Source organism: Cyclopterus lumpus, chromosome 15 (genome assembly GCF_009769545.1).
Source record: "Cyclopterus lumpus isolate fCycLum1 chromosome 15, fCycLum1.pri, whole genome shotgun sequence".
Lineage (NCBI taxonomy): Eukaryota > Metazoa > Chordata > Actinopteri > Perciformes > Cyclopteridae > Cyclopterus > Cyclopterus lumpus.
The window spans coordinates 22,391,272-22,407,579 of NC_046980.1; the positions used below are offsets into that span (position 1 = coordinate 22,391,272).

Genomic DNA, 16,308 nt, shown 5'->3' on the forward strand with positions numbered 1-16,308 from the left:
CCTTGCATTGTGATAATCACGAGAAGTAATAACTAAATTGATCAAGCTGTTGATTTTGTGTGTGTTTTTGAGTATTAGTGGTTTATCAACTAAGGGCTGGGCGGTATGGCCTAAAATTGACATCAAGATAATTGTGAAGCAGTAATGGTAGAGTTAATATATAACATTAATATAAATGCTTCTGGAGAGGTAGAGCATAATGTCAACCATTCCGAAGTCAATGCAAACCATCAAATATTCTAAATGTTATCTTTTTACTTTCTTATTGTCATCTGTGGTGGTCATTAACAGAAAATACGTCATTCAAATGGGTCGAGAATAAATGTTTATTTAAATACAAAATTATTGCAATACTTACTTTTGATTAACAAAAATAATCTTCTCACAAGTAGTTTTCATTATGTAATATAAGCAACGATTAAATAATTCATGATTCCTTCTTATATCTGATTTAAATCATACTCATTTTTATATTGGCTGAGGGTCATACCGGTCACTGTAATCACTCTGAACGTCATGCATGTGAATTAATAATAATTCAGTTAAATGTGATGTAATGTGTTACGGTTGTTCCTCCACAGCTTATTTTGGACTTGCGGTTGTGACAAATTCTGAAGTTTACATATTCTTCACAATTGTGGGTTGTTGTGACTGTAATGTTACCCCGAAGTAAAACTATCATGCGACAGTGGCACGAAAACTGGAATATGAAACTGATCACCGGTCAGAGAACTGAAAACCAGCCCATAGAGCTGTAAGTACACCGTACACTGGGAGGTGATTGGACACGGGTGCAGCCAATCAGGGGCGGGGCATACAAAGGCAGGAAGTGAAGTGGTCTGAAACGAAAGGCGAGTAACAACCAAATGAAACAGGAAATACTGAAACTTCACTAGACAGGAACACAATGCATGAAATGTACAAACACAACCGGAAACAAAACTAAAACCAAAAACCAGATTGTGACAGAAAATGGCCGAAAAAACAGAGTCTCCTTCTGATTAGTGGGTGACTGTATTTTAATAGCTCCAAGCTGACTCCACCGTTACCTAATTTAATATTCCAATATGCCTTACATGCTTTCTGTTCACAACAGTATTAATAAGCATTTTTTGTCAACGTGTCCCTAACCTCTTCTCACTCTTCCTCTCCGTACTCCTTCATGTCTGTTCCTGTCTAGACTCTTTGGTCTGAAGGCCATCATCATACCAGGAAACTGCTCCTCCCCCTATGACCTGAACCTCAACGCTGATCACGATTGGCCAGTTTACGTCAACCCGGGAATCCTGTTTCTCCTCTACATTACCCTAGCAACCGTTCTCAAGACAGGGTACCATGCAACATCTAACCAGGTGACATCACTACCTGTCCACAGCAGAGAGGAGTACAAAGGAAACAACAAGTCGGCATTGGACCACATCACTTATTCCTGTTTGCGTATTCTTTGATCAGAAATCCGGATTTAAATCAAGTTGTTTTCTTTGACAATTGTCAACTACCATAACTCATATATTGAGACAGCATTTCACATTTAAGGACTCTCAAAGTGGTACTGTTTTGGTTTTGGTACCATAACTCAGATATAGTCGTGGCCTTAAAAAATTGAAGCAAATCTTACTTCACTAAATAATAACTGGATTATAATTTGTACACCTTTTTTACATCTCTGACACTCCGTGCACTACGCTGCTGGTGAGCAGATGCAGTGAGATGTCAATGCAATCATAGTGTTCTGCTTTTTCCACTGTTATTGCTGTTTTTAGCTTATTCAATGTTTTAACTTTTGCACAATGATTGTCGCGTATTTGTGGACATTTCTTATCAGATGCTGTATTTGTGTGTTCAGGAGGTCAAGGAGGAGCAGCAGCAGGAGAAAATAGAAGAGGAGGAGGAGATGGTGGAGTTACGGTCATGGAATCAACAGAAACATGATTATGAAGATGACACGCAGGTCAATATTCATTTCTCTATGTGCCGTGAAGTAATTCCAATTTGACCAGTTTAAGAAACTGCAATTAAAGTATTCATATTCGACACCTGAGTTATATGAAGTGGAATGAAATGGCGAGAAAAAGTCCCATTCTTTAACAAAACTATTGAAATATCCACTAAAATGTGTTTCAGCTCATGCTGCTGTCGATGGGCACAGAAAGCAGCAGAGGAGGAACTATGGCTGGAGAGAGCGAGCCGGATCTGGGTATCAAATGCTACATCCTTTACAGAAATGATCCATTAGGATCCATGATCTTTACAACAGTGGCAAATCTATTAAAATCTATTTGTGTTCAAATAATCTTAGCAATAGCAGATCAATCCATAAAAGAGTGTTAAACATGTTGAGCCCTTTATGAACCCTTTCTGCTAGTCGGCATTAAATGCAGACTTTACAAGGGAATTACCCACAATTCATAGCAATGTGACGTTAAACACGCAGTTACCAATGGAAGCACGGGGACGTGAACAAGAAAAAGGTAAACAAAGAGGACGGCACGTGTGATAGGACGAATAAATTACATTTACACGACAACATTAAGGATTAAAGATGGAACAAAAAAAATACATGAAATAAGAGGAATGCAAGCAGAAATTATACATATATATATAGTGTGATATATATATATATATATATATATACACACCGAATTTATTCATCAAACTTTTCATTTTTTGTTATTGAAGCTCTTTTGACAAAAACAAGTACATAGATTATTTGAAATGACGTCTCATCTCGTGAGGAAAGAACCTCGAAGATGTTCAAGTCAGGGAATAAAAAGTTTAAAATGAATACCCACAATTGAACATAGCAGGATATGATGTGGTCAATATTATTGATAAAGCTGCAAAGTGCTGTCCCATCCGTGTTTTCCTTAAGCCCTCACAGTCTCTCAACCATTTGCCAGGTGACGTCAGATACGTCCTCGAGGGTTCAGGGTTCAAGGCCTTAGGGGGGACATTAGGATTTGGGCCAATCCCACTGGCAGGAAGTGAATTATTTAAAAACGAGAGGGAGAGAGAGGTGAGTGACAAAATAAAACAGGAAACCCAAAGATGACAGAAATGTGAAAACAAGGAAATAATAACTCGACGGGGTGTTGACAGTATTCCCTAAAGTCGAGTGTTTAGATTTTAAAGGTCAAAGGTCGGAAAGGTAAAAAAACGGCAGTCAGACCATCAGACAGGTTGGAAAGAGAGAAAAGGGAACATGAACAATAAACCTATGAGCTGCCTGCTGTAAACGTCCGTCACCGTGGTAATAAAGCTGTTTATATGATCTGGATTAACGGTTTGTTTCCACGACTCTTCCTCTTTTCTTCACCCGTCTGACTTTGTGTGCATTGTTATCATAACTGAGAGAGACGATGACCACAACCATAAAAATAACAGCCAAGCTGTAATAAACTTGAATTATTATATATATAATATATATATATATATATAATAGACCCTTTCGACAGCCTCAGATATGATGATCCGCAACTGACAAAGTCCTTATTTGTTTTACCTGTCATTTTAGTTATTCTTATTTATTTTTTTAGCTTTTAGGATGTTATAATTATGTTATGTAAAGTGTCTTTGAGTATCACGAAAAGCGCTATATAAATTAAATGCATTATTATTATAATTATGATGATGATTGGTGGCGTCGTCTCGATGTTGCTCAGTTGGCGTGTGCTTGTTCTCGCCAGGTGCTCACGGCGCCCCCGGTGGCCATCAACAGGGCGAAAGCCCGTTTTTCATGCTGGGGAAGGTGGTCATGCAGCAGAGCTACGTCTGCGCTCTCATCGCCATGATGGTAACTATTCAAAAATCAACCATGAGTTTATACTTTTATAAAAGACCCAATGCAGTACACTTTGCTGTCCACTCAACGCAATTCATCACTCAACCAGTCGAAGCTACCGTGAGGAACTTTGAACTGGTTATGAAACACTGACGCCTCTGTATGACTGGGGGTCAGTGGTTAGCAGGTCCACCTTTCAATCAGGGGGTTGGTGGTTCAATCCACGCTCTAGTCGATGTGTCCTTGAGCAAGACACTTAACCCTGTAATGTAATGTAATGTATGACATTCAAAAGTAAAGAGAAGATCGCCTATTTCTATGTCGTTATTCTTGTTACTCGTCGTAACTTTCACATCACAGGCTGGTTTTGTGCAACACCAAATGACATCTTTCCATGCCGTTCAGGTCTGGAGCATCACATACCACAGCTGGCTGACCTTTGTGCTGCTGTTGTGGGCGTGTCTCATCTGGATGCTGCGTGCCAGGTACCTGTAGCGGCCGACTGATTGATTACCTTTAAATGATAAAGGTGTTTTTCTTGATGCTTACCTGATTCCTAAAGATACGATGGCTTGTGTCGGGTCACGGTTTGGTCTGGTTAAACCGTGACGCATGCTGATAGCTTGCTGTCTGGCTTTGCAGACGGCATGCGGCCACCCTGTGCTCTCCGTTCATCCTGCTTTATGGCCTGGCTCTGTGCTGTCTGCAGTACGTCTGGGCCATGGAGCTCCAGCCTGAACTGCCCACCATGGTGGGCACCATGAGCCTCAGACAACTGGGACTAGACAGAGCCCAACACCCCTGTTTGAGACTGGGAGCTATGGTAAGGCGAGAGAATAGATACCGGGGGGACTCGATGAAGTTAAAGTTGTGATGTGTATTATCCACACGGCAGTAAGAGCTCCGTTAGTACAGCATGACTAATAAAGGATTATCTTATCTTAATAATAAAGGATTATTTTATGTGTCTTGTAACTCCTGTTAAACGCTGTATGCCAGTTGGAGTCTGCTCCTCCACACAGCACCAGCCTGTGTGCTCTCCTTAAAGATACCCCAGGTGTAGGAAGAGAGAGGACTCCTCCTAACAGCCCTAATCAGGTTTTAAATTGTTAATCAACTCCGCTGATTCTTGGCTGTTTTACACCATTAGCGATTTGGTTTAATGAATATGGCCAAAATAATTATATTGATTTCAGCAGCTGAATAAAGGGGTGGGTCATTTTCAGAGATTCCTTTCTCAACTGCTCAGAAACCCAGTGAACTGAATTATTGCTTTCCTTTTTTCTCTTTTTTTTTTTCTCTCTCTCTCCCCCTCTCTTTTTCTCTCACTTCTTTCTCTCTCTTCTTTCTTTCTCTCTCCCCTCCCTCTCTTTTTCTCTCTTTTGATTTCTCTCTCCCTCTTTCTCCCCCCCCCTCTCTTTTTCTCTCTTTTCTTTCTCTCTCTCTCTTTCTCCCCCCCCCTCTCTTTTTCTCTCTTTTCTCTCTCTCTCCCCCCTCTCTTTTTCTCTCACTTCTTTCTCTCTCTTCTCTCTTTCTCTCTCCCCCCCCCTCTCTTTTTCTCTCTTTTGATTTCTCTCTCTCTCTTTCTCTCCCCCCCTCTCTTCTTCTCTCTTTTCTTTCTCTCTCTCTCATTCTCCCCCCCCCCCTCTTTTTCTCTCTCTCTCTTCTTTCTCCCCCCCCCCCCCCCTCTCTTTTTCTCTCTTTTCTCTCTCTCTCTTCTTTCTCTCCCCCCCCCCTCTCTTTTTCTCTCTTTTCTCTCTCTCTCTTCTTTCTCTCCCCCCCCTCTCTTTTTCTCTCTTTTCTCTCTCTCTCTCTCTTTCTCCCCCCCCTCTCCAGCTCCTGTTTACCTTGACCTTCTGGCTGTTGGTTCGTCAATCAGTGAAGGAAAACTTCAGCAGGAAGAGAAAAATGACCACACCCCTACAGGAGGTCACTTCAGGAGGTCAGACATCTTTTACACACACACACACACACACACACACACACACATCGTACCTGTTTTCTAGCCATTAAAACACATGCTTTGGATAATCCACACCATGCAGATTTCATGAGAAAAAAACAACAACAACTTTAAAAACTATTGACAGTTGTAAACTATTCCCTTTTATTGCCTTGAGATTATAACAATGTCTTCTCGAAGTAAAATGGGTATAATTTTAAAATGTAACAAATATCAACAGCATTACATATTTCCATATTTTGTGGTTAAGTGATGCAATGTGTTCCTATCCTGCAGAGCATGACACATCTTTATTAAACCCTGTTCTTTCCCTTTGACGTCGGACCGTCTAACCCTTCTTCCTTCTTCCTTCATCCCCTCATCCTTCAAGAGGGGGCTGGGGAGGAGTCGGTGCTCAAGGTTCTAGGAGGCATGTTGATGAGCAGTCATGCCAAATACTGGATCTATGTGTGTGGAGGGATGTTCATCATGGTCTCCTTTGCTGGGAAACTCGTTGGATACAAAATCATCTACATGCTGCTGTTCCTGCTCTGCCTCTGTCTCTATCAGGTGGGAACAGGCCTACAGACCACCGTCCTCTTTATTTAAAAATGTGCACATAATTAAAAATGCATGTTAATTTCCAAAAGTAAGTGATTCCGATCCTATTTTGCAGGTGTACTATTCTCTGTGGAGACGCCTGTTGAAGCTCTTCTGGTGGCTGGTTGTCGCCTACACCATGCTGGTGCTGATATCCATCTACACTTACCAGTTTGAAGACTTCCCTGGATACTGGAGAAACTTTACCGGTTTCACTGAAGAACAGTACGTTCCTCTGCCCTGCGGAGACGCCTCTGGCTCTGCTTCTCTTGCTTCTGTTAGCATTGTTGTGTAGTTTGTGTCGGGGGTGGGTGCAACTGCGATGAGCAGGGTCGTCCTTCAATCAGAGGGTCGGCGGTTCGATTCCCCGGCTCCGCGAGCGCATGTCGACGCTTAACCCCAAAATGTCTCTCCTAGCTGCGCCTACGGTGTGTGAATGTTAGTTACTGCTGATGGACAGGTGGAACCTTAGCTCCTCCCATCAGGGTATGAATGGGTGAATGATGTCAGGATGGAAGACTAGAAAGGCGCCATACAATTTAGTTTATGATTTCTAGATGAAATAGAAGGTTCTATGATATTGAAACATTACCCGTGTGTAAAGGACTATTTGAGCTGCTCCATAGCCCAAACACCCAAAAGGTCCCGAGCATCACTGCGAAGCAGATGGAGGTGATTAGGCTGGTTTATGTTTGTCTCAGGGCAAAAATGATCTGTTGGGTTCTTATTCTCTCTGTTCCTTCCACTCTGAGAGCAACGGGTACAGTTTCACCACCTGAGTCCAGATTTGACGTGAGATGGATGTTTAAAACTAAAACCGGGGGACTGTGGCTCTGTCATCAGTGTATGAAAGTACAGCCTGAGGCACAGCAGGCATCATCATCATCACAGAACACGCTTCTTCAACAGCTTCTTCCTCCCACAGTCAGACTGATGGCAACACAAAACCACTGAGACATGATTAATAACAACCTCACTACACTTATCATGTGCAATATGTGACATATTACTGCTTAAAACTATACAATTTAAAACTGTCTAATTTAAAACTGTTCCCCAAACTGTACATATCAGCACCTTTTCTTGTTCTTGTACATGGTGCCACCTTTCTGTACACACTACCACCTTCTCTATAGTGTTTCTTTCATATTTTGTATTTGACTTCTGCTCTCTTGCTGTAGTGTTATCTCTCAAACGTCGACTCGGAGAGCCCTGCTCAAATAAAACCTAAACACTTGAATGTGTATTGATGGGTGCATGTTAGCACTATATAAATGCAAGTCCAGGTCCCATTCACCTTCTTCGGTCCTCCTCAGGCTGGCAGCGATTGGTCTGGAGACGTTTGCTCTGTCTGAACTCTTCAGCAGTATTCTGATCCCCGGGTTCTTCCTGCTGGCCTGTATCCTGCAGCTGCACTACTTCCACAAGCCCTTCATGAGGATCACCGACCTGGAGCATGTTGCACCGACACACAAGTAATACAACCCTCTCACTCGTGACTTAACACCTTATTTAAAGCCACGGGGAAATGGAAGTAGAGGTGTCTCTACTGTGCCATCTGTCATGTGACGGATGCCTTAATAGAACCCAATATCTTGGTGGGGGTTTAGTTACCAGAGGGATTTAAATCACTTCTGCTGAGAGATTTTAATTAGATTAGTACAAATACCTGATGATGTTTCCAGAGATACATGATTAAAGTTGTTTTCATTCTAGTATAACAAGACATATTTTACATACCATGAGATGAATGAAAAACAGACATTATATATTATTGTTGGACCATTCTATTAATATATATATATATATATATATATATATATATATATATATATATATATATATTAATAGAATGTTCCATATATAGAATGGTATATATATATATATATATATATATATATATATATATATTATATTATATTAATAGAACGGTATATATATATATATATATATATATGAATGAAAAACAGACATTATATATATATATATATATGGACCATTCTATTTCATGACCAATGTGTTAGACTGCAACGTGGTCACTATATTTTCTGCTTACAGCCACAGATGAATATTTATATTTCCTCTTACCGTGTGTCACCGAGGCGTTCTATATTTTCCTTATGAGACAATCTGCCTGCAGGAAGAAGCCCGGTGAGAGGACGGAGCGGAGCGGCTCTGGTCATGTGGGAGTGCACTGTGAAGAGGAAGACCTGGCGACTAACATCGATGAGGAGGCTGAAGACAAAGGTGAAACAACGACAGTGGCACTTTACATTAAAACCCCATTTTACAATTAGATTTGTGCTTATTGACAGACAAATTAGTCATTTTAATGTCCCATATTTATGATCACAAACTCCTTACTGACACCATTCTGAACTATTGCATTCTGCACACTGGAAAGATAAAAACATTTTAAATTTATTTATAATGATGTATTTTAAATCATTTTTATTTCCCAGGTGTGCATTCAGATACCAGCAGTACCATTACCTTTATGAAACTGATCAGTTTCTCTCTCTATCTCCTCATTTTATAGACCAATCACACAACTCATGCAATGCTATTGGATATTTGCATTATGCTCAGTGGCCTTTCTATATGGGGATGACCCCCAGTTTGGCTCTGAGTCTTCCAGCTACTCTGTAGTGGTATAAAGATGTTACTATAGGTAGATAGGTAGCTATGGCTATCAATAAATGTTTAAGTTGCAACAATAACTTTAAAAAGTGGGAGAATGTTAATGTTTCATAATGTCTTCTTGTTTTGGGTGATATCCACAGATGTGGAAACATTGGCAGGAAGACGCCACAAAGTTATTCTTGGTCATCCTAGTTTGGTTTGATCCATTCGGTTATTTCACCACTGATTTGGACTTCCTGTTAAAGCCTGTTTATTTTGTTTAGATTATGATGCTACAGTCAGCCAACGCAGTTATGGAAGAAAAATAAATCAAAATGACTTGGTGTGCTTAGGACAGGTCTGCTAGAGAGGCAATGTGAACTTTGAGCAAGAAGTGACATGAGTGTGTTTTCTGGTATAAACATCTATTTCTTTTTTTTAACTTTTGATGATCTTGTGCGTACACTCACAATAGTTTTTTTGTTTTTCTCCTCTACCCCTCCCTCTCGATGTTCATCCATCGCTTCTCAGTGGAGCTGATGCCCAGTAAGTGGGCTTTGGTGATGGACAGGTTGTTGGTTCTGTCCAGAAGGTTCTCTGACACTCTCACACAAGTTCAAGTGTTTCTCTGGAGGCTTCTGGAGCTCCACATCCTCAAGATGGTGGCCTTCTTCTCCGTGTGGGTTTCACTCGAAGAGGTAAATCTGTCCGTCAAAATGTTCACAACGGCTTGTTTTCTAGTTATTCTGAGAGTTGAATGATCTGCACATGAATGATATTTGACATAAAGCTCTTAAACATATTACATTACGAAAGGATGCATTCTGACCTACATCTGGTCCCGTGCAGCCATCTGTCATGAACCTGGTCTTGGTGGTGTTGTGGTCTCTGGCGATGCCCTACAGTCGCTTCGGGCCCATGGCTTCCTGTCTGTCCACAGTCTGGGTGTGTGTCATCATCGTGTGTAAGATGCTGTACCAGCTCAGCGTTGTCAACCCGGTGGAGTACTCCAGTAACTGCAGCCTGGTAAGACACACGCACACACACATGTTGCAACATGTTATGTTTGTATTGGCAGTAATCACTCATTTACTGGAAGACCAACGAATCATCAAATCACATTTAAGTTACAACAATAACAAGTGGGAGCATTTTAATGTGCCTATATACATGTGTGAGGTGGATATGGTTGTGCACACATTAAATGCAAAGTATTAGTTTTCTGCCCGAGCGACATAGACTACCACAATGTGATTATACTCAATTCTGTCATCGTTCATGTATTATACGTTTCTGTATAATACATCAAATCAGGTTGTGTATTAGGTTGTGTTTTCTCTCTCGTGAGTCATCAGAGTCATGAAGAGGGTTTCTTCACGTTCCAGCCACTTCCAGCAAGCTTTCATAATTAATAACACTACACCCCGAGAAATGGTGTGTAATAATTAGAGAATCCGATGGGAAGTCTGAAGTTCAAGGTTCCCTCTCAATAGTAACAACTTTTTGGCAGCTGTCAGACTGAACGTTTTCTCCAAGGTTTGGATTTTGACCTTCTTGTAAATAGTAGAGCAGCACCTAGTGGTAGCTTCTGGTGCTGAACCCGTGCTCAGCGTGGCAGAGCGGGGTCGTCCTTCAACCGGAGGCTCGGCGGTTCGATCCTCGGCTCTGCTCGTCCACGTCCGTGTGTCATTGGGCAAGAGACGCTTGATTGACACGCAAACGATGTCTCCTTGCAACTGCAGTAAGGTAGACAACGGGCTACACCTGTATTCTCAACCAAAGGGTTATCGTGGCTCCTCCTGGTTACGCTGCAATGCTTATTTTGGGAAAATATGCTTGTGTATCACGTCGAGGACTTTTAATCGGTACAAATATTCAATAACTTCACTGTTAGTGTAGTGGGGCCAAAATACATCAATGGTCTCCTCCTGGTTATACTACACTGCAGTTATATTTCCCTTTGCACTGTTGGTTTGAGACTTCCAGAGAAATGGTGTGCAATAATTAGATAATCCAGTTTATGGTGGCGGCCTCAATAGTAACAACTTTTTGGCAGCTGTCAGGCTCGAGCACACGACCCCCTTCAGCTGCGAGGATCTATATTTGCCATCAGTACGCATCGCCATTGCTTTTGGATCAAGAGCTATTGTAGCTTTGCAGCAGCAGTGTGTTATGACGCAACATATACACAAGTAACAACACCTCGTCTTAAGCCCCTCTCAAATATATTGATGTCCTTTTTTTTTGTCATTACACAATCGTCCCAGTAGCCCCTCCCAGTCATGGCTGACGAGTATCGCCAAGACGGTGGCATTCTTCAACTTTTCAAAGGCAGCGAATCCCAAGTTCCATCCAGCTTGTGTACAAATAACAAGAAGGAATAAAAAAAGAGAGGGGAAGTGCTCTTTCAGGACCATGGAGCCGTCCAGCTTCTTCCTCTCTCTTTCTTGTGTGTGTGTGTGTGTGTGTGTGTGTCCCCTTCAAGCAGGTAATGCAGAGTAGAGTCCCGCTTATGAATGTGTGTCTTTCCTGTCTTTCACAGCCTTTAACCAATGAAACCAACCTGCTGCCAGAAGAGATGATGAACTCCTCTCTGTACGAGGAGCCGGTGGACCCGGCCAGATGGTTCGGCATCAGGAAAGATGCCACAGTCCTGGGATACAGCAAGGTGCGTGCATATGTGTTAGCAAGATACTTTACCAGATTTATGAAGGACACTACTCTATGTATTGTGTAGTGAAAAGATTATTCCAGAGTAAGAAAAAAAACCCAAAAACATGTGTGTATATGAATTGACGTGTGTCATGTTAATGTTCATTTATCTTGTGTGTTGTGTCTGCTTTTCCAGTAAAGATTAGATTAGATTTGACTTTATTCATCCCCAGGGGGAAACTTCTTGACGCATTGTTTTACAAATATACAATAAAATAAAAATAGCAGGGCATATTACATTCAAGAATTTGAATAATAAAGGGAAATGAAAATGTAAGAGTATACAGCGTATAAAGTATAAAGGAGTAAATTCAGTGAATTCGAAATAAAAAACGAGTGTCCTGAATTTGTTGAATGTTGTTTTTCAGAATCATTTAATAGTGCTGATGCTGTTGGTGTTTGAGGCGACGGTGTATCGCCACCAGTCTCACCACTACCGCCAGCTCCAGCGATCCCCGCCCACCATCCCCGCTCTGTTCCCTGCTGCCACCCGGGACACTCTGGACCAGGGCCTCGTCCCGTGCCTCAAGTACCTGCTCAACTACACCTTCTACAAGTTTGGATTGGAGGTAGCTGGGAGAGACCCCTTCATCACTTTTTAGTACAGTGCATTTATTAAGGATAGTTATTGAGGGGAAAAATTGCTCTAATAATAATAATAATCCATTTAATTTATATAGTGCTTTTCTAGATACTCAAAGACACTTTACATTATACGCCGTAGACACAGCTACGGGGAGCAATGCAGGGTTAAGTGTCTTGCTCAAGGACACATCGACTAGGGCGGGGATTGAACTGCCAACCCCTTGATTGAAAGACGGGCATGCTAACCACTGACCACTGACCCACAGTCGCCCCGCCTCTAAAGTTTGTAATGTTGTAAAAGATTTTAATATTATATAAGTGGAGGCTTCAAATAAGCTCAGTTGGCTTTTTGCCTCTTCCTGCACAGTGATATTCATTTTTTTTGTTATTTAATTTTGTTGCTTGAATTGTGCAAATAAATAAACCTAAAGTTGCTCTAAAGATTTCTATTGGAAATATTTTTGAGATAAAAGAAGATGACAGACTAATGCGTCATAGACATAGATAATCAGTGTTTTGTCTGAAGAAAAAAAAATAATTAAGTTGTAAAATTACATTAAAAAATGTAATTTAAATCTCCAAAAACGTGCCCTCTTTTTAAAGATTTGTTTCCTGATGACGGTGAATGTGATTGGCCAGCGGATGAACTTCTTGGTGATAATCCACGGGTGTTGGTTGGTAGCCATCTTGGTGAGGCGGCGGCGGGCAGCCATCGCCACGATCTGGCCCAAATATTGTCTCTTTCTGTCCATCTTCATGATCTACCAGTATCTTCTGTGTGTGGGCATGCCGCCCGCTCTCTGCATAGGTGAGCAGCTATTATGGCAAAATAATAGGCAACACTGGTGTGTGTTACTACTGGAGGTGGACGGGTAGAGCACTTGGACTCTCTGTAAGTCTGTGAAATATTATACATACAGTTTTTTCTGTCCATAATCCAGTGGTTCCCAGTGTTTGTCCCTTTTTGAAGATGTTTTCAAGCAAGCCATAACCCCCAATATTATACAAACATATGCCCACATGAACTCACACACACGACCTTCGCTTGGGCTCCTCCATATAAGGAGTTTACACTATTTTGTGAAATTAATACAAAGTTGACACTTTTTTTTACTGAGCAAAAGCAGCACATTATTTTTAGTGGGCATTAATCAAACCATCAAATTAAATCGAGTTTGTTCTACAGTTCACATCCTCAATACAAATGAAACCATTTTACTTTTAGGGCTTCCTGTAATATTCTGTGTCATTAGGTGATAATCTGTTTGATTCTTTTTTGACTGATCAATCATTCACAACTTACTTGTGCTTCTCTGAAATGGTTTGTCCAACCCACATATACAAATCCAGAAGTAAACTCTAATATTCTATCATTTAATGGTTGACCAGATCACATGAAAGTGCAATTATTTCATGTATGTGTATATACACATCAACACATATATACACATACATGTATGTATGTGTGTGTGTATATATATATATATATACATATTTGTGTATGTGTATCCACTGCCTGTAATGTAATGTGTGTGCCTCCTTCCTGTTGTCCTGTAGACTACCCATGGCGGTGGAACACTCCGGTGTTGATTAACTCGGCTCTCGTTAAATGGATCTTCCTGCCGGACTTCTACACTGTGCCCAACTCCAAAAACCTCATAGGTCAGTTTGTCTTCTTCTTCTTCATCTTCAATTTATATTTGTATAAACTGGAAAAACCAGAACAAGGTCCCCGGCTCAGCAAGACACTTTACCCCAAATTGCTCCCGCAGGCTGTCCCTTGAGTGTATGGATGGGCATCAATGGTTAGTTAGTCCTGATGGACAGGTGGCACCTTGCACCTAGCCCCTCCCATCAGTGTGTGAATGGGTGAATGATGACATGCAGTGTTAAAGCACTTTGAGTGGTCGGAAGTACAGTTCATTTACCATTTAATAAAATCTCTTTTCTTAAATGAAATACCTTCTATGCTAATGTGTATTTAAAACAAGTACATGATGGTAAATGAAGCATCAGTGTGTAAATTGATATGGATAATTAGCCGCTAGAGCAGGGGTGTCAAACTCGTTTTCAGCATCATGGTTGCACCTCAAAGGGCCGGTTGTAATTCAATTCAATTCAGTTTATTTTGTTTAGCCCAAAATCACAAATTACTATTGTGCCTCAGAGGGCTTTACAATCTGCACACATACGACATCCCTGACCTTTGACCTCACATCGGATCAGGAAAGTAAAGCAACCGGGTGTTCGCTTTTGGTGTGAACGTGCGTGAATAGACGACCCCTTCAAAATAAAAGCACAGGATTTTTCTTTTCTTAGCAGCAAAGACCCGCGACGCACCGAAAACAGGTCCGAGACCCACTTTTTGGTGATCGTATTCCTTTCAAGCCGTCGCGGGGCCACATGAAACAACATGGCGGGCCTTGAGTTTGACACCTGTGCGCTGGAGGAACTCTGATCCACAGCCACCCTCGGTGATGGTGATGGCGATGGTTGATTGTGATGGTAATGGTGATGTGTTGTTGTGTGTCCAAAGCGGACTTTGCGCTGCTGATGTGTGCGTCCCAGCAGTGGAAGGTGTTTGAGTGTGAGCACAAAGAGGAGTGGATGGTTCTCGCAGGAGAGAACACCGATGACCCTGAACCGATGGAAGGTCGACTATTTAACCCCGCACCCAACTTCATCAACTGCAGGTAGATACAGAAATAACATTTAAATGTATATGAAAAATGACAAATCTGGAATATAATAAAGTACACTGAAGCATAATAAACATTGTGACCAGATATGATTGTTTTGCTCTCTGGTAGATATGTATATGTCTGGTATTATTGTACTGCAGTACAACATACACACAGATACCAACATATTTGGCATGAGCTAAATTAGATGAGAATATTGGCCAGGCTCTTGATTTCATTATCTAGCTGTCGGTTGAATCACTCTTAAGTAGTAAAATGGTAATTTGTAAATTGTCTCGCTCTTCCTTTCCTCCATAAAACCAAAGTGTTTGGACATGAAGTGTTTCTTCTCCTGTCCTCCCCCAGGAGTTACCTGGACATGGCTAAAGTGTTGGTGTTTCGCCACCTCTTCTGGTTCGTGCTGTCAGTGGTCTTCATCACCGGCGCCACCAGAATCTCTGTGTTTGGGTTGGGCTACCTTCTCGCCTGCTTCTTCTTCCTGCTCTTCGGGACCAGGCTTCTGGTCAAATCCTCCAGAACTCGCCTCGCCCTGTGGGACTGTCTCATCATCTACAACGTGGCAGTCATTGTGTCCAAAAATATGTTATCGGTACGTACTGAGCTCATAATTTGGTGCTAGTTTGGAGGGTTCCTTTGTTCCTTTGACCTTTTGTCTCTTGGTTATCGAAGTGCGGTCCTTACAGATGTACCTGCCGTTCTCGATGCACATTTAGGTGCATTTGTGCCCGCATAGGATGAGCAGAAATGACCGTCGACATCAGGTTTATCTACGTAGGTCAAAGGTTCATTAATCAAGTGTTGAAAGAGTCAAAGGGGCAGATACGTCCGTGAAGGTCTCCAACAGAAGCCAAACAAAGAGATCGAGGCGATCCAAGGTTCCATAGGCTTTGCCCATGTTAAATGTTGGCCTCGCTGGTATTGATCAGCAACACCCCCTCTGGTACATTATGATTATTTTGTGCAAAAGGGGCAGTTAAAATTACAGATGAGACATTTAAATATTTTTTTTAAATGTCACAACAATGCAATGTTAACGTCATTCATTCAATTTGTAGAATTTGGGCTTCAAGGATCATATTCTCACAGTGAGGAGACAAGAGTGCTGTCAAGTTGTCCTTAAAGTTCCTCAGAAAGAAAGAGAGTCCTCCTCAGACCCTTTTAAAGCTGCTGAGAGCGTCTTGAGGGACTGAGATAGACCAGATGCTGCAGCACCATCTACTGGAAGAACAGTTGGTGGCGGAGGTGATTGGGGTCCCTTACAATTCTGTTGACTTCCTTCCTGCACCACTGGGGTGTGGAGGTCCTCCGTGGTCCTGGTGATGTGCTGAGTAGTTGTCGCCACCCTCTGTAGCACAATCACCTCC

At 41.7% G+C, this 16,308-nt stretch overlaps 1 protein-coding gene across 1 annotated transcript in view; it reads left to right on the forward strand.

Moving 5' to 3' along the window:
* piezo1 (piezo-type mechanosensitive ion channel component 1) overlaps positions 1-16,308 on the forward strand; it is a 66,667-nt gene that overhangs the window by 30,962 nt on the left and 19,397 nt on the right. Inside the window, exons 7-25 of the mRNA XM_034552715.1 lie at positions 1,181-1,352; positions 1,847-1,951; positions 2,125-2,197; positions 3,687-3,793; positions 4,187-4,266; positions 4,424-4,604; positions 5,618-5,723; positions 6,115-6,293; positions 6,400-6,548; positions 7,640-7,798; positions 8,464-8,570; positions 9,477-9,643; positions 9,795-9,971; positions 11,488-11,613; positions 12,026-12,226; positions 12,846-13,050; positions 13,800-13,904; positions 14,779-14,935; positions 15,290-15,533. Of these exons, the coding sequence (XP_034408606.1) occupies positions 1,181-1,352; positions 1,847-1,951; positions 2,125-2,197; positions 3,687-3,793; positions 4,187-4,266; positions 4,424-4,604; positions 5,618-5,723; positions 6,115-6,293; positions 6,400-6,548; positions 7,640-7,798; positions 8,464-8,570; positions 9,477-9,643; positions 9,795-9,971; positions 11,488-11,613; positions 12,026-12,226; positions 12,846-13,050; positions 13,800-13,904; positions 14,779-14,935; positions 15,290-15,533 (2,800 nt within the window). The remainder of the gene's footprint in view (positions 1-1,180; positions 1,353-1,846; positions 1,952-2,124; positions 2,198-3,686; positions 3,794-4,186; positions 4,267-4,423; positions 4,605-5,617; positions 5,724-6,114; positions 6,294-6,399; positions 6,549-7,639; positions 7,799-8,463; positions 8,571-9,476; positions 9,644-9,794; positions 9,972-11,487; positions 11,614-12,025; positions 12,227-12,845; positions 13,051-13,799; positions 13,905-14,778; positions 14,936-15,289; positions 15,534-16,308) is intronic.